Source organism: Canis lupus, chromosome 18 (genome assembly GCF_003254725.2).
Source record: "Canis lupus dingo isolate Sandy chromosome 18, ASM325472v2, whole genome shotgun sequence".
In the NCBI taxonomy this organism is placed as follows: Eukaryota; Metazoa; Chordata; class Mammalia; order Carnivora; family Canidae; genus Canis; species Canis lupus.
The window spans coordinates 31538504-31564239 of record NC_064260.1 but is presented as its reverse complement, the minus strand read 5'-3'; the positions used below and the strand labels follow the sequence as shown (position 1 = coordinate 31564239).

The window sequence follows — 25736 nt, the reverse complement described above, 5'->3', positions numbered from 1 at the left end:
CTGAGCAGGGAGCCCGCCATGGGACTTGACCCCAGGACCCTGGGATCATGACCCAAGCCGAAGGTAGATGCTTAACTGACTGAGCCACCCAAAGGCCCCTTTTTGCTCTTTTCTTTTCTTTTCTTCTTTCTTTTCTTTCCTTTCCTTTCCTTTCCTTTTTTTCTTTTCTTTTCTTTTCTTCTTTTCTTTTCTTTTTTCTTTTCTTTCTTTTCTCTTTTCTTTTCTTTTCTTTCTTTCTTTTCTTCTTTCTTTCTTTCTTTCTTTCTTTCTTTCTTTCTTTCTTTCTTTCTTTCTTTCTTGTAATTCTATTTTTGGAGAGTAAACATTGTTAAGATTTTAGTGCATATCCTCCCAGCACGACTGTACTTCCAGGGGTGTGATCAAATGTGTATAAAGGGAATCCTACTAGCTATTGTTGTCCTGTTCTCTGCTTTGTCGTGTATCTTTCCGTATCATTGATGCATATGGATATTGCAGATATGTATTAATGCATATAGAAATGTTAAATGTCTGTATGGTTTTCCATGGAATATCTGGATCTTAGTTTATTTAATAATGCTCTATTGGTGATTATTTATGCTGTTTCCTATTTTTTGAAAGTAACAAATTTTTTTAAACAAATCTCTTTCTGCGTCTCGGCCTCTCTCCATGTAATATTCACTGTGGGAATAACCTGTGGAATGTTTATTCCCACCCGAGAAATAGCCTGTGAGAATGTTTCTATGGAATAACTTCCTAAAAGCAAATTTATTGCACCAAAGATAAGATATACTTAAACTTTTAAAAACCAGTGCTAAATTGTTCACTAGAGATATTATACCAATTTATACTCCTCCTAAGAATGTATGAAGATACTTGGATTTCCCCATACTTTCATTAATGCTGAGTAATAATATTTTAAATCTTTGTTAGCCAGATAGATAAAACATACCTCATTAGATCTAGTTATTAAAAATTCTATCTTCTTCTAAAAGTAATACATGTTTATTTCAGAAAAAGTAGAAATCATAGGTAAGGATTAAAAAAATAAAACATCAATAGTGGGAGTGCCTGGCTGGCTCAGCGGGCAGAATGTGTGACTCTTGATCTCAGGGTTGTGAGTTCAAGCCCCACATTGGGTGTAGAGATTACTTAAAGATAAAAATATATTTTTTTAAAATAAAACATCTATAGCTTCCACAGATAACCACGATCAGCATCTCAGTGTATATTCCTCTCAAGGCAAGAAGAATAATATCCCTTCTACCCCCTTCTTCTAGTTTGGATAAAGTTTTAGCAGTTGAGTTGAAAACAACAACAAATACATTTGATTTGGATGTCAATGGCTAATAATCGGTTGGTGACGATATGCTTTCTTTGGGAGTATTTAAATAAATGTATTTTGGCAGATTTTGACATAACGTTTCCAGCCAGTGGGAGTCAGGAGAGGAATGGGGAGGGAGGGGAGATAGTTCTAGAGACCCCTCCAACATGCCTTGCGGTTGACTTCCTCATTGAGAAAGTCCATTATTTAGCTCCAGAGATGGTGACGCAGTTTTTTTTTTTTTAAATAAAAACTCAAAATATTATTTTGGAAATCCAGAGAACAAGCATGTTAGAAAAAGCCTGGGTAGGACAAGTCTAATGGGATGAAAAGGCCTTTGGGAAGGAGTTCTAGCCAATGGGGGAGGAGACCCAGAAGGCCTTCACACCTGACACAGGACAGAATTGAGGAACATAACTGAACCCTAAGCAATGTTAAGGTGTTTGCTGGGCTGCAGGTGAAATACTTTTGAGGTTAATGAGAACTTTGAGACTGCAGTTGTTTAGATCTCACACAGTCCTGCCTATAGAACAATTTCACAGGATTTCCTTTTTAACCATGTCTTGGAAATTGGCTTTTAGTTTTCATTAAGAACATCAGTCCCTGCAGTCTAGAGCATACAAGATAGAACAAACTTCAGTAGTTTAAAGGGATGACTTAAAAAGAAACTTCGGTAGCAGCAGTCAGGATTAGCCACGGCACCTCCTTCCCCCCAAACCTCGTTGTCCAGTAATGACTTCCGGGAGGGCCTGGATGATTTTTACCTGAAACTCCTTGAATTTTTCACCTTAAAAGTCCTTTAGGATCTTTGTTATGAGCACACTATGGTTTGTTGCAGGTTTAGAGAGTTCTGTGGGATTTTTTTGTTTTGTTTTGTTTTGTTTCTAATGTAAGACACAGCCTTATAATTTACAGCAGTGTTCACTAATTAAAATTGTAAGCATAATTACTATCCATGATACTTATTATTAGTTAGCATTCATAAAGCCTCAAAATTCACTTCATCCTTTCAAGTAGTGAGTAATTAGTTTCTTTGAGTTTGTAGCTCTAGCATCCCTTTATGACCCGTTTGGAAGACATAAACAACCAATCTCTCTCCCAGGAGACTGCTTTAAAAAGCTGGAAATATATTGTCCAGCTAGTACAATGAGGCTAATACAATGCAGAAAATATGACTTTTCCTTTTACTAGCCAGTTTTTCCTTGTATTTATTCAACAAAAGACTGTTCAGCCTTAATGCGTACAAGGAATGTTGGAGAGATAGAGATGAATCACTCGAAGATTCTGTCCTCAAAGACCTTCAGGTTTTGGTGGAAAGAAAATAAGATGGTACATATATACGTAAATCGAAGCGTAGTGGTGCATGTTGGTATAGATGACCTCGTGCACTGGCAAAGCAAGGAATGACTGTTCTCTGCTGTATGCTCTGCACCTAACATAGTCTATTAAAATAGGAGGTTTAGGGACACCTGGGGGCCTCAGCGGTTGAGCGTCTGCCTTCGGCTCAGGACGTGATCCCAGGGTCCCAGGATCGAGTCCCACACCGGGCTGTTTGCATGGAGTCTGCTTCTCCCTCTGCCTGTGTCTCTCATGAATAAATAAAATCTTAAAAAAAAATAGGAGGTTTCGTAAGTAACTTTTTGGAGGATCAACAAATGAATGAATAATTGAATGTTTTAATTTGTATTCCTCCCGAGATGCATCAGTGGGATATTGATTTTTTTTTTTTGACTTGTTTTCATTGTTCTCAGGTATCTCAGGCAGCATGGCTGTCTCTTTGCCACCGACCCTGGGACTCACTTCTGCCCCAGATGAGATCCAGCACCCACATATTAAATTTTCAGAATGGAAATTTAAACTGTTCAGGGTGCGGTCTCTTGAAAAGGCACCTGAAGAAGCTCAAATAGAAAAGAAAGTTTCCTCCGAGGGGAAACCCTCTCTGGAGCAATCTCCAGCAGTCCCGGACAAGGCTGATGGTCAGGAGGCAGCCCTGAGTCCACCAGCATTGAAAGCTCACCCTAAGTTTCTGAAGGAACCCCACGATGATGGGAAAACAAGAGACAAAGCGATCCACCAAGCCAACCTTCGACACCTCTGCCGTATCTGTGGGAATTCTTTGAAAACCGACAGGCGTAATAGGAGGTATCCGGTCCACGGGCCCGTGGATGGCAAAACCCAAGTCCTTCTACGGAAGAAGGAAAGGAGGGCCACATCCTGGCCAGACCTCATTGCCAAGGTTTTCCGGATCGATGTGAAAGCAGACGTTGACTCCGTCCACCCCACCAACTTCTGCCACAAGTGCTGGAAGGTCATGTACAGGAGGTTTAGCAGCGCCCCACGCGGGGTTTGCTTCCCGAGGAAGGCAGCCCCGGAGTGGCTCCCCCACGCGCCCTCCTGTGACCTCTGCCGTGCTGCCCGCCAGGGACTCAAGAGGAAGAGTCCTCAGCCAAGTGCACAGCTCAGCAAAAGGCTCAGAACCGTGCTTGAGCGGGCGGGCAGGGCCCGTGGGCACCGGAGAAGAGCCCGGGCCGGGCTCCGCGACAGCGGGGCGACCGGGAAGGCCTCCGACTGCGGGAACGTGCACCTTGGTACCGAGCTCCTGGCGGTGGACTTCCCGGCCCACTTCGTGAAGTCCATCTCCTGCCGGATCTGTGAGCACATCCTGGCGGACCCCGTGGAGACCACGTGCAAGCACGTGTTTTGCAGGGTCTGCATTCTCCGCCGCCTCAAAGCCACGGGCAGCTACTGTCCCTGCTGCCGGTATCCCTGCTTCCCTACTGACCTGGAGAGCCCGGGGAGGTCCTTTCTGAGCATCCTGAACTCCCTGATGGTGAGATGTCCGGCCAAAGGGTGCGACGAGGAGGTCAGCTTGGAGAGGTACAACCAGCACGTGGCGGGCCACAAGGACTCGGACCAGACTTTTGTGCACATCAACAAGGGGGGGCGGCCGCGCCAGCCCCTGCTGTCGCTGACCCGGAGGGCTCAGAAGCACCGCCTGCGGGAGCTCAAGCTGCAGGTCAAGGCCTTCGCCGACCGGGAGGAGGGGGGCGACGTGAAGTCCGTGTGCCTGGCCCTGTTCCTGCTGGTGCTGCGGGCCAGGAACGAGCACCGGCAGGCCGACGAGCTGGAGGCCGTCCTGCAGGGCCGCGGCCCCGGCCTGCAGCCGGCCGTCTGCCTGGCCATCCGGGTCAACACCTTCCTCAGCTGCAGCCAGTACCACAAGATGTACCGGACCGTGAAGGCCATCACCGGGAGGCAGATCTTTCAGCCGCTGCACGCCCTGCGGGCCGCCGAGAAGGCCCTCCTGCCCGGCCACCACGCCTTCGAGTGGCAGCCGCCTCTGCAGAACGTGTCCTCCAGCGCCCACGTTGGCATCATCGACGGCCTGTCGGGCCTGTCCTCCTGCGTGGACGACTACCCCGTGGGCACCATCGCCAAGCGGTTCCGCTACGATGCGGCCCTGGTGTCCGCTCTGATGGACATGCAGGAGGACCTCCTGGAAGGCGTGAGGGCCCGGGGCCTGGACGACCACCTCGGGGGCCCGTTCACCGTGGTGGTCAAGGAGTCCTGCGACGGCATGGGGGACGTGAGCGAGAAGCACGGCGGCGGCCCGGCCGTCCCCGAGAAGGCCGTGCGGTTCTCGTTCACGGTCATGAGGATCACCGTGGCCCAGGGCTCGGAAAGCGTGCAGGTGTTCGAGGAGGGCAAACCGAACTCGGAGCTGTGCTGCAAGCCGCTGTGTCTCATGCTGGCGGACGAGGCCGACCACGAGACCCTGACGGCCATCCTGAGCCCGCTGGTCGCCGAGAGGGAGGCCATGAAGAGCAGCTGCCTCCTGCTGGAGATGGGGGGCGCGCTGCGGACCTTCAGGTTCATCTTCAGGGGCACCGGATACGACGAGAAGCTGGTCCGGGAGGTCGAAGGCCTCGAGGCCTCGGGCTCGGTCTACATCTGCACCCTCTGCGACGCCACCCGCCTGGAAGCCTCTCAGAACCTCGTCCTGCACTCCATCACCAGGAGCCACTCGGAGAACCTGGAGCGCTATGAGGTCTGGCGCTCCAACCCCTACCACGAGTCCGTGGACGAGCTGAGGGACCGGGTCAAGGGCGTCTCCTCCAAGCCCTTCATTGAGACGGTGCCTTCCATCGATGCGCTCCACTGCGACATCGGCAACGCGGCCGAGTTCTACAAGATCTTCCAGCTCGAGATAGGCCAGGCCTACAGCAAGGCCGGTGCCTCCAAGGAGGAGCGGAGAAGGTGGCAGGCCACGCTGGACAAGCATCTCCGCAAGAAGATGAACCTGAAGCCCATCATGAGGATGAACGGCAACTTCGCCAGGAAGCTCATGACCAAAGAGACGGTTGAAGCAGTCTGTGAACTGATCCCCTCTGAGGAGAGGCACGAAGCCCTGAGGGAGCTCATGGACCTTTACCTGAAGATGAAGCCCGTATGGCGATCTTCGTGTCCCGCGAAAGAGTGCCCAGAATCCCTGTGCCAGTACAGCTTCAACTCCCAGCGTTTCGCCGAGCTCCTGTCTACCAAGTTCAAGTATAGATATGAGGGCAAAATCACCAACTACTTCCACAAAACCCTGGCCCACGTCCCCGAGATTATCGAGAGAGATGGTTCCATCGGGGCCTGGGCGAGCGAGGGCAACGAGTCTGGCAACAAACTGTTCAGGCGCTTCCGGAAAATGAACGCCAGGCAGTCCAAGTGCTACGAGATGGAAGACGTCCTGAAACACCACTGGCTGTACACCTCCAAATACCTGCAGAGGTTTATGAATGCTCACAATGGGTATAAAAAGTCCGGCCCTCCCTTCAACTCACAGGCAGGATTAGGCGATCCATTAGGCCTAGAGGACTCTCTGGAAACTCAAGATTCGATGGAATTTTAAGGAAGGCAGATGCTTTTGAGTTGGTTTTTTGCAAACCAGTTTTCCCCTGGGTTGCACTGGGGCCTTCTCACACCCTTCACTCCTGTGTGGGGGGGGCTTTGCCACCCAAGCAGTGGTCCATAGGAGAGGCCAGCCGTGCTGAATCCATGTCAGGAATGGATAACTGATGAACTGATTGCCCGAACCGTGTAGGGAGTTCAGAAGAGCAACAGGAGAAATCAGTTATTTGAAAGCTCAATAACTCAGAAGAGGAGTAACTGCAGGGGACCAGACACGAACAAGGAAGAGCGTGCGTGTGACTGAGTGACACAGAAAATCAAAGTCAGGGTTATCAAAGAACAGCCAGGGAAGCCGGGAAAGGAATTTGTCTTGTGGGATCCGTTCCCCACCCCTTCGATTTAGCATAACTTTGTATTGAGATATGCGTGTTTTTTTTTTTTTTTAATGCCATTTCTGTAGAATTCCTTATTTTACAAATTTCACAGATCTGGGCTTATTCTGCAAGATCCAGAAATCTTTAAAAACTTCTATTGGATTTCTCTACCAATAACATCTTACACACTTGGATGGCATGATGACCTTCACAGAGTGCTCTCAATGCGTTTTCTCACTTGGGACATTTATGCAGAAATACCTTACATCCAGGAAAATTTTGGAAAATCTGCCCCCTTCTGGGTTTCAGTGATGTCAGCATTGAGTGACTGTAAGAGTTTAGGAAGTCACCTGCTACCATGAAGTTTTCAATAATGAAGTTGGAAGAATAAAAAACTGTTTTCTACAGTTATTTGTTGAATCTTCTGGTAATACATTTTTACTTAGCTGTCGGTAGCCAAGTATGCTTCTTATTTTTACTTTTTTAATTTCAATTAATTTAGCATCTCCAGCGCTTTTCTATAGGATCTCGAAGCCACAGTGGCTTTTAAGATTTTTACTCACTGTGTAAAAACAGGTTTAATGTCTTACTGAAAATTTCTGCCCGATTTTCTCCAGATGAAACCTGGGTCAATTTTGCTAAATCCAGATTTCTTGGAGTCTTTTCCTCTGCAATGTGTTACTCTTTCTATTAAGATCAGTCTAATTTCAGTGTGTTCGGATTTTTGTAGCTGGATACTTTTGTACTCTTCTTACTTGCTAAGTTTAGATGAAGCCTGTTCATAGCGCAGGGGAAGGGTTAACATTTGTAGAGTGGGTTTCCCCCCACTTTTGAATATTTTCACATTCATTTTGTCCTCATTTCTCCTCACAACAACTCTGTGAGGGTAGACAGTTGTTACTATTCCTGCTTGATGGAGGGTTAAATCATCAGCCCAAAGTTACAGTGATGATAAATGCCTAATCTGGATGCAAACCAGGCCTTTTGTCTCCAAATTCCATGTTCTTTCTACCAAAATAATTAACCACCATCCTTTTTTTTTTTTTTTTTCTTCAATAAGGCAGTGTCATAATTTGCTTAGGATCCCAAACTAATCACTGCAGTTTATAATTCTTGGGAGCAGGGATGGCTGGGTTTTATAAGTCATTATTGTGCTTTGATAGAAGAAAGTTATGGTAAAGCTCCCAGGAGCCCCCTATAATCTCTGGTGGCTCCAGTTATTTGGAGACTATTGTCTTCATCCTTAGGAATTTGGGAATTGCCAATTGCTGGCAATTTAGAGCAGGCATGGGATTTTATATGCTAGTGAGTCATAATGATATGTTAGTGTTAATTAGTTTTTTTTTCTTTCTTTGATTTTATTGGCCATAATTGCCACTGTTCATACACAGTATATCAAAGAGCTGTGTAATTTAGTTGTCAAACGTGTGTCAGTGACATTATCCTAAATGATATGCATTTGGTGCTTATACAGGGATTGAGCCCCACAATTTCCATTAAAAAATACAGCAGTGTTCCTTGCTTTTCATATACAGCATATATATAAATTACAAAGACATTTGTAATTTAGTTGTCAAAAATATATACACATTTTAATTGTATTTTTTTCTTGAAAATGTCGAGTTTTGTATTTTGCAAATTAACGGCCTTCTGAGCCACCCCTTCTCTTCCTCTCATTTAATTCTTACAGCATGCCTCTGCACTAATAAACAGCTAAATTCATGTAATCATTCATTTCCTGAAGCATGCTGGTGCTGGTTATTTGTAGATTTTTTCCCCTCATTTCCACCCTGTTCCTTGATTGGTGGCACTGTAAATGCATTCCAATATTAAATTCTCCTTTTCTAGCATTGTAGGAATGCATGTGACTAACAGCATGATTTATAGCACAACCTTCCCAATAATCTCTTAATCAGATCACATTTTGATGAACCCCAGGAACATCTGGCTGCAGGAATTTCAATATATAGAAATGCTGCCTATTGTGGATTTAGCCCTCATGGTTGAGATTGCAATACCCAAGACCTGGTTTTATTATTGCATTTTAGTTTTGACAATGCCCATTGTAAGTCACTTACTCAAGAAAAATTCACCACACTGAATGGAGCATTTTTGAGGGGGGGTATAGACTGGGGCTTCAGAAGGGCAATGCATTTTCCTCCCATGAAACCAGATTCTACAAGTTTTCCTGTCAACCCATGGGGGCGGAGGTGGGGGGTAGTACCGGGACCAGAGATAACAACTGATGAATACTTGTTGAATGGTCGGGGTGAGGTCAAGAAAGTGCTTTGGGATTAATAAACATGCCCTGTGAAGCAAGAGCAGGAGAAAAGATGTCTTTTCTTTCCAGGTGAGCTGGAATTGAGGTTTGCCTCAATGTGTTTTCACGAAATATAAATGAAGATAAAGATTTTGTGGGTTGAGTATGTAGGTCTCGCATTACATCAAACAGAATTCAAATTCCGCACAGCCAGGAGGCAGGATTTGTCAGCACCAGCGGTGTTTGGGAGGGACAAAGCAACATGTGGATGCAAGTGATTTTTGATTGCAGCTGTGTATATGTCTCCGGTTTTTGTATGAGAGACAGGCCATTCTTTTAATGTAAGGAGGTTTTAAGTAAGAGTGGATATTTTGTTTGATTTTTTTTCCTCTTTAACTATAGTAATCTACATAAATATACCTCAGCCATCATTTTTGGTAAGATTTTTGTGCAGAACTGCACTTTGCTTTATTTTCTTAACAAATAATCATAAAGTTTGTTTAGCGGCTCCCAAGAGCCTTCTTTTTTGTGTGTTAGGGAAAGTTCAGGCGCCAGAAAGCAGTGGAAGTTATTTGATGCAGGTCGCCTGTGTTTCCGTGGCAAATGTCTTCAAATTAGACAAAGTGTGTGTTTCAATACTTACTTTTATATTTTAATGTTTTTACTCCTTATAAGTATTGTGATTATTGTTAACTTTGTTTTAAGCATTTGAAATAAACGTTTAAAATTTGGAAAGAGCGTGTATTGTGGTTTATAGTCAAGACTACTGAGTGCAACATTTGAAAGAATGAGGTAACGCATATTTTTTAGAGGAAATACAAAATAAATTTGGTGGCCTTTAGAATAAAGGGCAACAGGATAGTGATTAATAGGTATAATTTACCCTAATCTCGGCCGAGACCATTCATTTCTGGATATTTGAAGTGAAGAGTAAGCCTTTCGAAGATGTAGAATTGGAAAAATCGATGGTTTTGGACTCTTTGAGAACCTGTTAAGAATGTGGGCCTTGTTCCCCAGAAAATTCATGTTTTCATATACTCAAAAGTTTGGTCAGAGTGGTTGACTTGTCCACGATCACATGGACTGTGGCAGCACTGGCCAGTGCACTCCTGATGGCGATGATGATGGTGATGATACTATTACTACTACTAAAACAACATCTGCCTCTTAGCAAACAGGGTGGAAGGAAGGACACGTGGTTTTCTCACTGGATCCTTTCAGGGGGGTACTGCGATTACCTCCGCGTTGTGCACGTGGTCGCTGAAGCTTAGCTCAGCCTGTAAAGGGCAGAGCTCTGCCCATCCTACCCTCACATGACTGGGTGGTCTCCTTGTAGCCATGAAGTGTGAAGCAGCTCAGCACCCCCTTCGCTGGAGACCTCCCAGCTCTCTTCTGCTCAGGACGGAGATTCAGTCTGGCACTTCTGTGCAACCGTACCAGTTTGTAAAATACTAAAATATGTCTGTACTTGTAGGCAAACAGCCTGTGTCCCGAAGGCCCCAGTACCCTTTCTCCTCTGGCAGCCAGCTCCATCCTCCAGGAACTCACCGTCCAGCAAGTCACAGGTTCATACCAGCACCTCAGGGAGCCTTCAGGGACTGCTCCCGCCCCATTTTCTTGGATTGCTTGCTTTTTTAAACCCTGCTATCCTTGCCTTGTTTTGTCTTTTTCCAGCTTCATTGAGCCATAATTGACAAACAGAATTGTGTATCACGTGCATGACATGCTGATTCGATATATATTGTAGGGTATTTGCCATAATCTCATGAACATATCCATCATCTCCCATCATGACCTTTTATTTTGATGGGGTGAGGGTGTTTAAGATCTACTCTCAATTTTAAGTGTACAAAGACAGTATTATTAACGGTAGTCACTGTGCTGTTCTTTAGATCCTCAGAACTTACTCATCACTGAAAGTTTCCACCCTTTGACCACGTATTTGAATATTACCCCTGCATTTGAGAAGGAAGCATCTCTTCACCCTTGAAAGCCTGGCTAAATTCTATGTCACTCCTGATACTCTTTCTAACTATTTCAGCCTTTATTTTATTTTTATTTTTTGAGAGGGTAAGAGCAATAGAGAGTATGTGAGTGGAGGGGGAGGGGGTAGGGGAAAAGGGGCAGAGAGAGGGAGAGAGAGAATCTCAAGCAGGCTCCATGCCCAGTGTGTGGAGCTGGATTCGGGGCTCAATCTCAGCCTAAATCAAGAGTCGGATGCTTAACTCACTGAGCCACCTGGGTGCCGCTTCACTCATATTTTAAGTACATATGTACAAGATGCCTTCTACATGTGTGCTTGGCACTAGACATACAGTGGTGAACAACACAGTCTCTGCTCACCGAAGAGCTGGGTGGAAGCGAACATTAAAACCAAGGTAAGCCTGATAGATGCATCATGACACACCCTAGTCGGTGTTATGAAGAAGTACTGAGTATAATCTGAGGACAGTAGGATAATGGAATTTAAGCTGGGAGATCAGGAGAAAGCATCTAGGAAGAAGTAACCCTTGAGGAGAGATGGGTAGAAGGAGTGAGGGGTATAGACCTGGAGCATACTTAGCCGGTGGGAAGACCCTGAGGTGGAGAGCAGTTGGTAGAGTCTAGGAACAGAAAGAAGGTCCCTCTGGCAGGATCAGACTGAGCGAAGGCGGGGAAGGGGTCAGTGTGTGTCTGGAGAATCAAGCAGAGGCCTCATTTTGCAGGGCACGGTGGGCTGGGTAAAGACTTTGAGCCCTACCACAGTGCAAATGGAGATCTTCGAAGAGTTTTAAGCAGGCGATGGATGTCATCCATGCCAAGCCAGGGGTGGGACACGAGTGAAATGCTTTCAGAAGGTACAAATGTGAGGGGATTTGTTCAAGACTGAGAAGGGTCACTCATATATATTTAAATGACAGAGTAGCAATTTCAAACCTTTTTGATGTCCAGTATACATGCCTGCTAATGCACACGTCTCACTCCCTCAGACAACTGTGGCCAACCCTAGGCAGGAGGACACCAAGGGAGGTTTGGCCGTAGCATCGTCTTCTCATGGATTTAGCATTTCTTCCTATGACAGTTTTCCTCTTTCTCTTGGGAAGTTCCTTTGCTCCTTAGCTACTATATAATCTCCACCCCCCCCCCCCCAATAGTGACAATGTATCTCTGCCTTTACAAAATCCATACTGAGCTCCTTGCAGGCCAAGAGGTTGAGCTTGAGCTCCTGAGGTCTGATCAAAGTTGAAATAAATACATAGCATTCAATTAGGCATCTTTCCATTTTTGTCTTTAAGAAGTTCCTTGGTAAGTTTTCCCCCACGGAGATCAATTCTCCAATCCTCTAATACCCTCTGGATGTCCTAAAAGTCAATTCAATTCTGACATTAACTATCAAGTTAATGAACAGCTAAGTCCCCTAAGACTGCTCCCCACCCTAACACGAGACACAAATGAGAAGGTGCTTGGGCTGCCCACACGTCTGCCTAGTCAGCTACAAATCTGAAGGTCCCCCCAACCCTCTTTCCCAGGTTTGGTAGTTCATAGGAATGGCTCGCAGAAATTAGGAAGCCACTTTCCTTACCTTTTACTGGTTTGTTATAGGGGATGCAAATGAACAACTAGTGAAAAGGTCTGGAGATGCCTTGAGTCCTGAGCTGCTGTCCCCATGGAACTGGGGTGTTCTATCTTCCCACTCCAGAAGCTCTCCAAACCATGTTGTTTAGGGGCTTTCGTGGAGGTTTCATCATGTAGGCACTGATTTATTGAATCAATGGCAGAAGTTGGGGAGTGTGGTTGGGGGTGAGGCTGAAACTTTGAAGCTTCTCATAAAGGCTTGGTGTCTGCGGTGAACAGCCCCCTTCCTGAAGCCATCTAGGGCTGTCAAGGGTGGCCTCATCAGCACAAAAGACTCTCAGGGCATCTGGGTGGCTCAGCTGTGATCTCAGGGTCATGGGATGGAGCCTGGAGGTGGGCTCCCAGCTCAGCAGGGAGTCTCCTTCCCCCTGTCCCTCTGCTCCTCCCCTCGTTCCACGCTCTCTCTCTCAAATAAACTCTTAAAAAAACAAAAACAAAAAACAAAAGACTCTCCTATCACCCTTATCACTCAAGAAATTCCAAGAGTTTTAGGAGCTCTATGCCAGAACAAGGGACAAAGACCAAATATCTTTCTATGACGCCACGTTCATATTTTTTAATGGTACAAGACTGGTGATTTGGTCATCTTTTACATACACACCCAAACCCTTCCTCTTTTGAGTTATCACTATACATTTTGCTCAGCACTTCAAGCTATCTTTTCTACATTTTATGGTTGTCTTAGACACATCTTTTAAGCAAATGTCAGTATAATGAAGGAGACCTGGGCTGTTACAGGATATTTTAGTTCAATTTCTTAATTTATCCAATTTATTCCAGGTTAAAATAAGAAAAGTAAACTGTTATTGCAGGGATAGTTTGCACTACACAATTTAAAATTTATCACGCACTACTTCAAGTGTATTATTTCACTTTCTGTAACTCTCCTGTCCTGACCCTTACCCCATTCTACAGCAGGGCAGTAAGTTCCTTAAAGATGGGGCAATTCTTTAGTTCTTTTTCAGATCATATAATTTTTATTGTGGATCTTGGATTTTCTTTTCTTTTTTTTATTTAAGATTTTACTTATTTATTCATGGGAGACACAGAGAGGCAGAGACATAGGTGGAGGGAGAAGCAGGCTCCATGTGGGAGCCTGATGCAGGACTCGATCCCAGGACCCTGGGATCACAACCTGAGCCAAAGGCAGACAGATGCTCAACCACTGAGCCACCCAGGTGCCCCAGATCTTGGATTTCCAATAAATATTTACTGATGGGTACCTTGAAGAGGCCCACTAATAGAGGAAGTAAGCCAAGGGATCTTTATCCTTAACCTATACATACTCATCAGCCTTTTAAAAAGAATGTTATTGACTACTTTTCCTTCTTATTCTAAAAATTATAATTTAAATGAATGTACATTTACTGGATTGATATCTAGAGATGGAATAATGTATTAGTTCTGTTAGAAATAAATGTGATTTGTTAGATGTTTTCTGACAGAACTAGGTTTGGGAAAATGTGATATCATTTATGGTAACTTCCAAATCAAAAAACAATATTCTATGCTAGCATGAAATTTCGTGGCGTATACATAATTTGGAATTCTTGTCACTGTGGATTAGAATGGCTGCCTATTCGATCTAAATTTACTATGAAATGCCCCAGAGTGATACAGAAACAGACTAAGTCCCAGGTGGTCTTACAGAGGGAACTGTGGCCATGCTGGGAGAGGATGGGACAGAATGACCTCCTCCTCATCATGTGATCCCACTAGGGACCCAAAAGCATCTGAGAGAGAGCTAGATCTAATGATAACTTGTGTTTAAGGCTGAGATACAACTCAGAGGTTATCATTAAGCTGATAACCTCAGGCCCCTTGGGAGTGTGGGTGTTGTAGCAGGAGCTAGTGAGAAGGGATGATGACCTTAAGAACCAGATGCTTCACCCCCACTCACTCCTACTTCTGGCAATTCAGCATTATGTTTCCCCCTGGAACTTGGATAAAAAGTTGGGTGAGAAGAGGGAGGACCCTAAATTTATTGAAATTAAATTTCCAACACACAGTAAAAGAGGATGCATGATACAATGTGAGTTATACAAACATACAGATAGTTTCATTTCTTGTACTTGTGAGTGTGTAAGTGAAGATTTGTAAGTGCTATAGCCATCGAGGAGGTGATGGGGTTCAGAGCAGTCTTCCTGGGGGATCAGGTATCTGAGCTGAGATTTAGAGTGGATAGGAATGGGCCAGATGGACTAGGATATTAGCAGGAGTTAGGAAGCACAGAGGAAAAGTATGCCCAGCAGAAGGGGTGGGTTTGCTCAAAAGCCCTGAGTACTGAGAATGTTATCAGTTTAGCATTTCTGGAGATTGAGCACAAAGTGTGAAAGGAGTGATGTAACAGGAGGTGGAGGGGAATGGTATGAATGAAGTTGTATGTGACTTTGTTTTACAGGTGAAAATCTCAGGGTGCCAGCTCCTGCTTACCTTTTCAGGCTCATGCCACTCCCCATTCCTCTTGTTTGCTCTGTTTTACCAGGATTGACCTTTCAGTTTTCCAGAAGTGATAAACTTCATCTCACCCCAGGATCTTTAGACTATTCCTTTTCTTTACACTTCCCTTCCTCCTGACACATTAAGTTTACTTGTACTTGGAAATGGGTGCAGTCCTTTAAATGATCACCTAGGAAAGCCATATACTTATTTATTGATATTATTCTGATAAACAGTTTCCAGACTTCTCTTTAGAACCCATTTATGAACCATCTTAGAAAGTCCATATTGTAGCTTGTACTCAGACTTCCTTTTTTTTTTTTTAACCTGAAGTGGTAATGTAACACTGAGAATCATATCGTACTAAGCTTTGGATGATGTTTGTCTGTTTCCAGAAACCAACCCCATCTCTAATGGTGGGAGAGGGGGAGTTGTTAAGTTTTGCCAAAGGACTGAACCATAGGCCTTGAAGGTGACTGAAATGTGAGTCCTAGAAATGCTTTAAGCATGGGGCGCCTGGGCAGCTCAGTTGGTTAAGTTCAAATTGGCTGAACTCTTGGTTTTGGCTCTGGTCATGATCTCATGGAGGTCCTGGGATCAAGCCCTGCACTGGGCTCCGAACTCAGTGTGGAATCTGCTCCAGATTCTTTCTCCCTCCTCCTCAGCCCCTTCTGCTCACCCTTGCTCTCTCTATCTCTCAAAGAAATAATAAAATCTTAGAAAAAAAAAGGAAATGTTTTAAGCAGAAGCGGTATATCATTGGAGTGAGTACTCTCCTAATGTGGTTCATTTGAACATTTGCATATGCTTATTAGAACACAAGTCTCATTATCTTTAATCTCACATCCGATGGACTCCCTGGTGAGGTGACTTCAAAAGACCTATTTTTACTCAAATATATGGTAAGCAAAACCAAAGTACTTGCTTTTGTAACACACACTCATATAACACACATATATACCCCCCAAAGTAGCTATGCTGGTGGGATCTGAGTTTAACTATAGAACCCAGTGAGTTCAGAATTAAATCATTTAGATTATCATATCTGAACCTATTGACTACAAAATAAATACAGTAATAATTCTTTAGCCACTCAGTCACTATAGGCCAGTCAAGATAAGGAAATGTAGCTACTTCTTGAAGAAATAACCCTTTTGAATTCTATGAAGGATATTTCAGTTTTAACTTATGTCACTTCCTAATAACAGGAAAAAAAGAGAAAGAAATCAAAGTAGAGGGATCCTGAGAAAATTAAATAATAAAATTTTGTCCCTAATTGGGACAATAATTGGAAGAAATCACTATCAACGGAAAACATTTTAATGTTTTATTAATTTTACATCGGTGACAAAAACAACAAAAAATCAAAACAATGGTAAATAGTTCAAAAGGAATATAAAAAAAAAAAAACCCAAAAGGAATATCCATTACGCAACATTACTGAAATAAACTGAACATGATTTAATTTATCCAAGTTACTTTTAGCGCCCAAGCCATGGAACTAGTGCAGATGAACTTGTGTTCCAGGGGTTTATCTCCCATATGGTCATGTTTTCCCTAAATGTGGTAATATTACTTCACACACTGTGGACTCTCAGGGAAAACTGATGAATAATAAGCTATGGCTTAAGCCTTTTAGGATAAGGTGAGATGCTTTGCTAGAAAAATACCCCAAAGGAAAAACATTTCTTTCTAAGATAATTTCTAATTATCTATCTCTATATTGATAATTTCTATTTCTATATTGATAATTTCTATTATCAGTTGATGTCTTAATGGCTCAAAACAGTCTTTTTAACCTTCTTTCTAGGAAGTATTTAATTGGACTTCAGCAGACTCACTGATTTTATAAATTTCATTGGCAGCAAATTCCACATATCAGCTAGACTCATACACACACAAATTTATTTTTCCCCATTTAAAATATTTTAAAATTAACTTTAGAAAATTCTTTAAACTTTTTTTACTTGGGGGAAATAATATTATTATTCTTTTACGATTTCATTGGTGGTCCTCTCTTAGTGTGCTCTCTTATACTCTTTCCCCAGAATGTTAAGTAGCAGTGGACTTCAGTTTTCATTAAATCTCTCAAAGAATTGGTTCAAGTGACTTTCCTTGGTTGGTCATTTGTGCACCAGATGGTGAGGGGATCCTCTGAAGAAAGTTTATGCAGGTAACTTGGTAAGGATAACAAACTTGATGTAGATTCATTTTCTCTTCTTTCACCTCAATGGAGAATTACAGTTTCAGTAATCGATATGGAACTTTTTCTGTTCACAGGCATAATCAAGAGGCCAGTTTAGAGTTAGAGGTATTAAAGAGCTCTAGCGTGGGATACAAGTGTTCTTGGTTTCAATTTTTGGCCAACCACCAGGTTGTTGTATTGTACAAAATAATTCATTCAATTCCTTTGGGAGTTAGTTTCTTTATTGGTTTGATTTTGTCTTTACTACGTTATAGCTTGTTACCAAAAATCATAAGAGGGGATATAAGCTTATCTTATTATTACTGCTTCTGTATTTAAGATTCCTTGAACGAAAAAAAAAATTCAGGTCAGAAATTCTCATTTAAGATATCTTCGAGCAAGAGATTTTCAAGTATTTTTTAGCATTGTATTACGAACGCTTTCCCCAGGCACTTAATTGATAAGACTAAAAGAACACATAGATGTTTTCAATAAGCCAAAATAGAAACATACTTTTCATCATTGTCATGACTCTTTAAAATAGGTCTAAAACATTGATGCACTTGAATTTGAAAGGCTTTTGTGAAACTAATCAAATAGCCTTCTAAGAAAGGATTTCTTGGCGGGGGTCAAAATTTTCCCAGGACCTTTTTTGTGGAGGGATTTCAGTGGAGGCTTTTTTAAGGGTGGGGCTCTTTTGGGGGTTTGTAGTGCTCTTGCTATCTTCACATGCTCATTGCAGTAATACTTGTTGCTTCCTTCCGACAGATGGATGAGCGTGTGTTCTGCTAGATCCATGCACTGGGCATGGACCCAGTGCCCATCTCCATGAGAGCAGTAGATCATGGCAGGTTTGTTGAGCTCCGTTGAATAAAATGGTACCCAAGTGTTGACATCCACATCGCAAGTAGGGCAGCATGTAATCCAGTAGCCTGTCTCCGACTCATCTTCCTCATCGTCTTCATTATAGGTGTCAAATGCATCATCACCATCAAAACTATTTGCTTCTGCGCTGAAACAAAACTCTTCTGAGTCTTCAAAGGGAGTGGAGTCCCCTGGATCTTCCGTTGATGTCTGACTATTTGCGAGTGTTTTCTGATCTTCATTCGCATCATCTTCAGCACATTTCAACATATAGAAATAGAAAGCTTCTGAAGTAGCCTGTTTATTGTCTCCTGGTATTCCAAGGAAGACAGTTCCATTTCCCATGCTGCTCCCAAACCAGATCTTGCTGTGCTTAATATCTGGGGTCCAATCTGGAGTCTCCATCTCATGAATTTCTATCTTATCGCCCTCGAAAGACACCGTGTTGCAGACCAACCTCTTTTGATTTTCAAGCTGATAGCCACCAACGATAACAAATTCATCACTCTTTGTTTGAGTCAGGATTGCGCTGGAGACGGAGATCCCTCCTGGCAAAACTGTGCAACTCACAGCGGGGCTACCCAGGGGGAGATCAACTTTTATTCTGTATAGGTTGGCAGGGCGGATGTTATTGGCAAGTGAATGTCCTCCTAAGATATAAATGGTATCATTTCTGGCAATGGAGACATGAAAAGATAGCCCATCCTGAAGTTCTGGAAGTAGGTATGATGTAGAGCACCCAAATTCAAAATCCACCAAGAAGACATGGGGCAGACAGTCAGCTACGCTATTCCATTTTTCCGTGGTTCTTTGGGCAGCAGGAATGTAAGACCGTCCTCCAAAGAGAACTCCCATGCTTCTCCCTTGACTATACACCATGTCAATGGAATGACCATATCTGGCTTCAGGAACATCTCCTTCCAGGTCTTTCTCAGTGCAGCGAAAGGTCACCTTTTTGTTGTTCTTGCCAACAACAGACATGACATAAATCTTATCTGAAAGCTCATTGTTTGGTGTTTTCCCTCCATGGATGATGTACTCATGCTTTCCAGATTCTAAGCTGCCTCTGAATATGCAAGTGGCCGGGTAACGAAGAGGAGGAAGGTAGCAGGAATCTTTGGAGAAAACTGCAGGCTTCAGTTTGAGATGGTTATGCTTTACATCAAAGTGGAAAACTCCAGTGGGGCAAGACCTCTTTGGCCACCCTTTCTGGCCAAAGAAGAAAACTTGTCCATCAAAATTCATCAGTGAGAAGCCTGGTTGAATTAAGGCCACGTTATTACTGACTGTTACCATCTGTAATGACATATTTTCCAATCCTGGGTAGATCTTTTATCTGGAAGAATTGTAAAAAAAAAAAAAAAAAAAGACTTATTGTATCTAGTCATATAAAAATCACTATGCTTAGATCATCTCATGTTTAAAAAGTCAAAAAAAAAAAAAAGTTCTTCTACAAGCTTGTAATTAGCTGAATTAGCAAACCCCAGGCAGTCAGGTAAGCAAAGAGCCCCAGAACCTTCCTTCTCAGTAGGCATCCAAGCAACTGGGACCTGTTTTAGACCTGGACCATCCTCCCTTGGGTTTCTGGGAATTGTAGTCCCTTCCCCCCCCTCACCTTGCCCGCTTGCCGGCAGGAAGAACTACATTTCCCAGGAATCCGTTCTCCCGGCGAGGGTTTGCGCTGCCCCAGGAGAGGAGACTCCTAGGATGCGTCCCCGAATAGAGACGCTCCGAGTGCGAAGTGATTAGAGATGCGAGCCCAGGCGGGAAACTAGGGGACGGGAGGTGAGAGTGGCTGACGCGCACCCCGCACGCGGGACTCGGGCGGGCCGCGGCAGCGGGGGGAGCCGGCGGCTTCCGGGGCCTCGCCGACGGGTGGCCGGTGGGGAGCCCCGCTGCCGGGGGCCCCCGGGGCGGTTGCCTGGCAACGGCAGCCTGGAGGGACGCCGTGGCTGGGGCGTCGTTGCAGACTGGACGCAGCTGCACCCCCGGGCGTCCCTAGGATGCCGGGACCGGGCGGGGGGGAGTTGGGGGAGCGTGCACCGGGGGCCCCGAGGTCCCCAAAGCCGTGACCGCTTCACAGAAGCCAAGGATCCCCTGCTCGCCTGACCTTAGGGCGAGCCGCGAGGACTCCCCCCGCCCCTTCTCCTCTGGTCTCTCGTCTTCCCCTTGCCTCCCCCTCCCTCCCTCCCTCCCCTTCTCTCTTTAGGAAAGCTGGTTCGTGGCTTGACCTACTCCACAGCTCTTTGCAGCCCGGGACATTGGAAATGATTCTTTAACACCCGTCGCAAGGCAGGCCCCCAGGACCATTCAGGAGGCTTCCTGCTAGTGTCACAGTATTTTCAAAAAGGCATTGATGGAGTAAGCTTGATAGGCTTTTATTTACATTATTAGCACTCACCTTAGAGAGAGAGAGAGAGAGGCCAGGAGCCTTGATAACGCACGTGTAGTTTGCAGAGTGAGGTCACCTTAGACAGAGGGGCCAGGAGCCTTGATAACGCACGTGCAGTTTGCAGAGTGAGGTCACCTTAGACAGAGAGAGGGGCCAGGAGCCTTGATAACGCACGTGCAGTTTGCAGAGTGAGGTCAAAGGCACCGCAAGAGAACAGATTCCTGACTGTTGAAATTGTTACCCTGCTCCAAAAACAGCTCGAAGCAGAGTCTCTGCAGGTGGCTCTCAGGCCTTCAGAGTCTGGATTCAGACCCACCTGCTAACTCTATGAACTCGGCATTTAACACCCCTCTCTGTCTCGGATTTCCCCATCTGCAGATGAGATGATTACCCACCTCCTTGGTGGACGTAAGTCATGATTGGTAAAAATCAATACAGCATTTATTAAATCAGTGAGTAAGGCTCATAGAATGGGGCCTGGCATGCTGGTCGTCTTTATGATCATGCCTGGACTTCTCAACAGTAAAGATTGTTAGTGCCCAGGTACCTGCCAGTCACGGCAGGTGGTGTTTGTAACGTTGGAGATGGTGAGAAGGGATCCATCCGGTCAGTGGGTGTAAAACCATTAACTTTTTAGACCGACGAGAATTGGATAAGCACATACAAGGGAGATGCTGGTAGTGAGCCTGAGTTAAATAACAGGAAATAATTCATTTATTCTTCTGTTCCCCTTTCTCTAGCCCTTCATTAAGTATGCAGACTTTGACGTCTGAGTCCAAACCTGGGCTCTGATACTTAGCTGCCAAGATGGTGTAACAATCTTGGGCAAGTCATTTTTTTTTTCCCTCTCTGTTCTTTCTTTCCTGTAAAATGGGAGGAGCAGTAGGACCTGTTTGTTGGGTTGTTTTGAAGGATAAGTGGGTTAACACATGTTAAGTCACGAAGCACAGTGCTGCTCGGCGCATTACAAGCATTTAATAAATGTCATCTGATCCTATGTTTTTATTCTCCCCGCAGAACTTCCTTGGACCATTTAGAATCTGTGGTCAGTCTGATGAGATGTTGGTGGGGCTTTTTGGCTTTGAAGCACTTTTGTAGATCAGACGTAGTTGATGGAGAACTCAATGTTCTCTGCTTAGTGTAGCTGGGAAAGTCCTCAAGGTGTGCTAGTTTAATGATCCTCTTGAGAGTCATTAAGCCAAACGAGGACATGGTGAATGAGAAGGATTATTACTGAAGTCACGAAAGAAAGCCTGCCTCTTCTTCAGGCCCCGGTATTTGTAGGTTCAGCAACTTGCCCTACTAATGAAATAACACGGGCATTTTCTTTATGCGTGGCCTATCCAAGTATGCGGAAGACAAAGCTTTTGTGGACTAAGAAAATGCTCTGCATTAGAATTAAAAGGAAATGTTGCTGACTCTCGATTCAGTAAACAAAAACCATAAGTGGTTGCACTCAGCATGGTATGTTGATGATTGTCAGAGAGTTGTCCACTTTTGGGTGGAGGGAGCCCTGAAGCCAAACCTGTTCGTGTTAAACACCTCTGAAGACTGTTATTGGGATATAAAGCAAGCCATGCCGGGGTAATGGATTCCAGATCTCAAGGGATGAGCGAGCATACACCAGGAACACTTGCTTTTAAACAGCGAGGGTTTTTTTTTTTTTTTTTTTTTTTTTTTTTATAAAGTTTTCATTATAGCCCACTGGGTTCATTTTAGGGAATTCCGCTTCTCATGAGTGAAAAACATGATTACTGTAGATTAACAGACACATTTTCTTAGGCAAGACATAAGGAATACTACCCACTTTTTGTAGTTTAGTTTTTGGGTCCCTGAAGATTCCTGACCTGTTCTCCCTTGGATGCCCCGCTCTCAGTACACCTCATGATTTCAGGGCCCTAAAAACAGTCGTGAGTTTTATTACTGTTAGGATGAATTTTCTCTCCTCTTGTAACACAGTTCAAGGATTTGTGCGTTTAATTTTTAGAATACCCATTTTAAACCATGACCAGGTGACTTAGAATTTAAAGAATAAACAGGAACATTGAAAGCATCTTTACATTATTTTGCCATATGTATTTTTAGTTTTTGAAATTTGCTTTATGAAATGTTTTCACTGGCCGTACATAATTATATATTTTCCATGGTTTTAATATGACTATATTAGTTGCATCTTGGTTTTTAAGAGTTTTTAGAAGGTTATACTAGAACTAAAATAATCTACTTTCTTTAAATAGGCTGGATAAGAAAGGGCAGCTTTTGAAAAAGAAGACACTGTTCTCCAGCTGAAGGAAGTTTCAAAGTCAACACATTAAAGATTCTTTTTAACAGACAGAAATAGAGGACCAATAAATTTATACAATTTTCCCAACCCCATGCTAACATTCCTCAGCAGGGAGGTTTTCATTTATTCACTGTGAAGCTAGGGCATAGTTGAGAATCAAAAGAGGGACTAATGGTGTGGGGTCTGGGTTTGTAGTTTCTTGTGTCTGAACTAACTCTTTCTTCCTTCCAAAGAAAGGTACTGTACTCTGAGGCATTAAATCTTACTGATCAGTGTTGCCCATGTTTTCCTGATTGCTCCAAAATAGCAGGTAACCTCATGTAGCTGCAGTCGTTTTGTGCATGAATTAACACTATCTTGCACAGCTAATCAGGCTCGAGGCATACATTATTTGATTTTTTTGCTGGCACCGAAGCTAGGATTAGGTCTTTTTCCTGACACTTAATGCCAGAGAAGTATTTACGTACTGAGATTAACACATGGGCTCTGATGCCACAGGAATTAAATCCTTGCAGCAGCCTGATACCAGAAAGCTCCATAGTTTCCAAATTTTACGGCATCCCTTCCCCATCTGGACACCCAATCCATCTGTAACTAACATGCTCCTGAAGTGGGGCATCATCCTTCCCTTAACGTTGACAAACGTGGGTGCCCATCTTTTAGCTTTGGTAGAAACGAAGGTATTGGACCTACCTGAAGGCCAGAGGGGATGCTCACCCCTCTCTGAATCTTTGCCGCTAAACCAGGTAGTAAATGTCAGCACTTGGGTAAGGTTCACTGACTGCCCACTCTGACCGTGGCAGGCAGAAGGCGCACAGTAAAGAGAGCGTGTGTATGTGCCTACAGATGTTGCAGTGAACACTGATCTAACGGGAGTAACCGACTGTGACCGTTTTTTTTTTTTTTTTTTCTTTAGATGGTTGAGGGAGATATCCACCTGGGTATACTCTCAAGATTTAACTATTTCCTAACTGGTGAACAATAGAAATACAATCCACTATTTGTAAAGACAAAACAAAACAAAACAAAACACCAAGCCCCACAAGAACCATCTGGCTGAAACACCTGATTCTTATCTTTATTAAAAACATTTTAGAAAAAATGTAGAAGAAAATGAATATAATTCCTGTGACTTAAATAATACTGTTCAAATCAAATGAAACATTACTTTTCCTAAGGCAGATACCACTAACACAAGTGCCAGTCATTTTGATCTTGAATTGTTCTTCAACAGTCTCATTTTCTTTAATGCAGAGCTCAGAAGTCATTGTAATTATTGGAGGCCTCCTACCAACTTTGTATCGGGAGCTGCTGTGTAATATTGTTCAGCAGAATGATTAAGAAAACGGGCTTTGGAGTCAAACTGACCTGGTTTTCTTCGCCAGCTCTGCCGTTTGCCAGTGGAGTCATCCTAAACTCTAAGCCTCTGTTTCTCTGTCTCTGAAGTGGGGATGCTAGAAGTAGTCACCTCAAAAGATTGTTGCAAAAAGATTAAGTCAGATAATGTCTGTAAAGTGCTCGGTGCCCGTAGCAACGAATGAGAGTTCCTGTTGCTGCGTATCCTCGCCAGCATTTGGTGGTGTCCATGTTCTGGATTCTGGTCATTCTAACAGCTGGGTAGCATGCTGTCTCCTTGTCTTATTTTCTATTTCTATTTCCCTGATGACATATGATGTGGAGCATCTCTTCATGTGCTTTTCTTTTTTGGTCATCTGTCTATCATCTTTGATCAAGTGTCTGTGTAGTCTTTAGCTCATTTTTTAATCAGGTTGTTTGTTTTCTTATTGTTGAATTTTAGAAGTTCTTTGCATATTTTGGATAACAGTCCTTTATCAGATGTGTCTCTGGCAAATATTCTCTCCCAGTCTGTGGCTTTTCTTTTTATTCCCTTGTCAGTGTCTTTGCAGAGCAGAAGTTTTTAATTTTAATAGGCCCATCTTACCAATTATTTCTTTTGTGGATTGTGCCTTTGGTATTGTATCCATGTTGCCATACCCATGAACTATGAACTTTTTAGTTTTGCATTTTTTTGTTTAGGTCTGTGGTCCATTTGAGTTAATTCTCACGAGGGGTATAAAATCTGTGGCTAGATTCATTTCTTACCTGAAGAAATCCGGTTGTTCCAGAATCTTTGTGGAAAAGACTATGCTATACTGTATTGCCTTTGCTCCTTTGTTAAAGATCAGTTGATTGTATTTATATGGATCTATTTCAGTGCTCTCCGTTGTGTTCTGTTGATATGTTTGTCTATTCTTTCATTAATAGCATACTGTTTTGATTACTGTAGCTGATTTAATTTTAAAACAATTCATTAAAGACAGTTACATCAGGAATCCCAGGGTTGCTCAGTGGTTTAGCACCTGCTTTTGGCTCAGGGTGTGATCCTGGGGTCCCAGGATCGAGTCCTGCATCGGGCAACCTCCATGGAGCCTGCTTCTCCCTCTGCTTGTGTCTCTGCCTCTTTCTGTGTCTCTCATGAATAAATAAATAAAATCTTAAAAAACAAAACAAAACAAAACAGTTACATCAGGAAAAATATATACCACTCATTAGCCCATCACCTAATCATAGAATTTTTTTATTGATTTGTGCTCTATTACAGTTTTATCCAAATATATACATATTTTACCTGGTTATAATGAGAATGAATTAAATTTTTTTTATCTTTTTAATATAACATTTCATATATGCTATGAAATGTATATTTTACTTCCACCTTTATCATTTTTGATAACTTCCTAAAATTCCATTAAGTATATATAATTAATTTATCTGGCCATCTACCATTGTTGGTCATTTAATCAGTTTCCATGTGGCTTAGGTGATAGAATACATGATCAAAGGTAGACAGGTCTGAATTTGAGTCTCAGGTCTGCCACTTGCTTGCTAAATGATCCTTCTGAGCTTCGGTTTCCTTATCTCTAAAACAGAGATGATACCTGCCCTATTGTAAGAATTAATGAGTATAAAGTGCATGGTATAGAAGAGTATACTCAGGGGCAGCCCCGGTGGCGCAGCGGTTTAGCGCCGCCTGCAGCCCAGGGCGTGATCCTGGAGACCCTGGATCGAATCCCACATCAGGCTCTCTGTATGATGCCTGCTTCTCCCTCTGCCTGTGTCTCTG

General features: G+C 43.5%; 3 protein-coding genes across 8 annotated transcripts in view; 2 read left to right on the top strand and 1 right to left on the bottom strand.

The window, feature by feature from the left end:
* The first annotated feature begins 3068 nt into the window (after window positions 1-3068).
* On the top strand, window positions 3069-6383 carry RAG1 (recombination activating 1). Its single transcript, XM_035702001.2, has one exon. It carries the CDS (start codon window positions 3069-3071, stop codon window positions 6198-6200), a length of 3132 nt encoding a protein of 1043 aa, XP_035557894.1. The 3' UTR covers window positions 6201-6383.
* Window positions 6384-16235: 9852 nt separating this feature from the next.
* RAG2 (recombination activating 2) lies at window positions 16236-19692 on the bottom strand. The gene is made up of 2 exons (XM_025452502.3): window positions 19552-19692; window positions 16236-19272 (listed from the first exon to the last, which is right to left on the bottom strand). The coding sequence occupies exon 2, from the start codon at window positions 19242-19244 to the stop codon at window positions 17661-17663; it is 1584 nt and encodes a 527-aa protein (XP_025308287.2). The 5' UTR covers window positions 19245-19272; window positions 19552-19692; the 3' UTR covers window positions 16236-17660.
* Window positions 19581-25736, top strand: part of IFTAP (intraflagellar transport associated protein) — a 63857-nt gene continuing 57701 nt past the window's right edge. For 2 of the 6 annotated variants that reach the window (XM_035701802.2, XM_049096401.1), the window contains exons 1-2: window positions 19591-19721; window positions 21069-21153. The gene's annotated coding sequence lies outside the window, so the exon portion shown is untranslated. Of the gene's footprint in view, window positions 19722-20145; window positions 20298-21068; window positions 21154-25736 lie in introns of all 6 variants that reach the window. The other 4 variants (XM_025452506.3, XM_025452508.3, XM_025452504.3 and 1 more) reach the window with 4 other exon arrangements.

Bases quoted from the DNA above. Each gene is read 5' to 3' on its own strand.
- RAG1 (XM_035702001.2), top strand. From the start codon at position 3,069: ATGGCTGTCTCTTTGCCACCGACCCTGGGACTCACTTCTGCCCCAGAT.
- RAG2 (XM_025452502.3), bottom strand. From the start codon at position 19,244: ATGTCATTACAGATGGTAACAGTCAGTAATAACGTGGCCTTAATTCAA.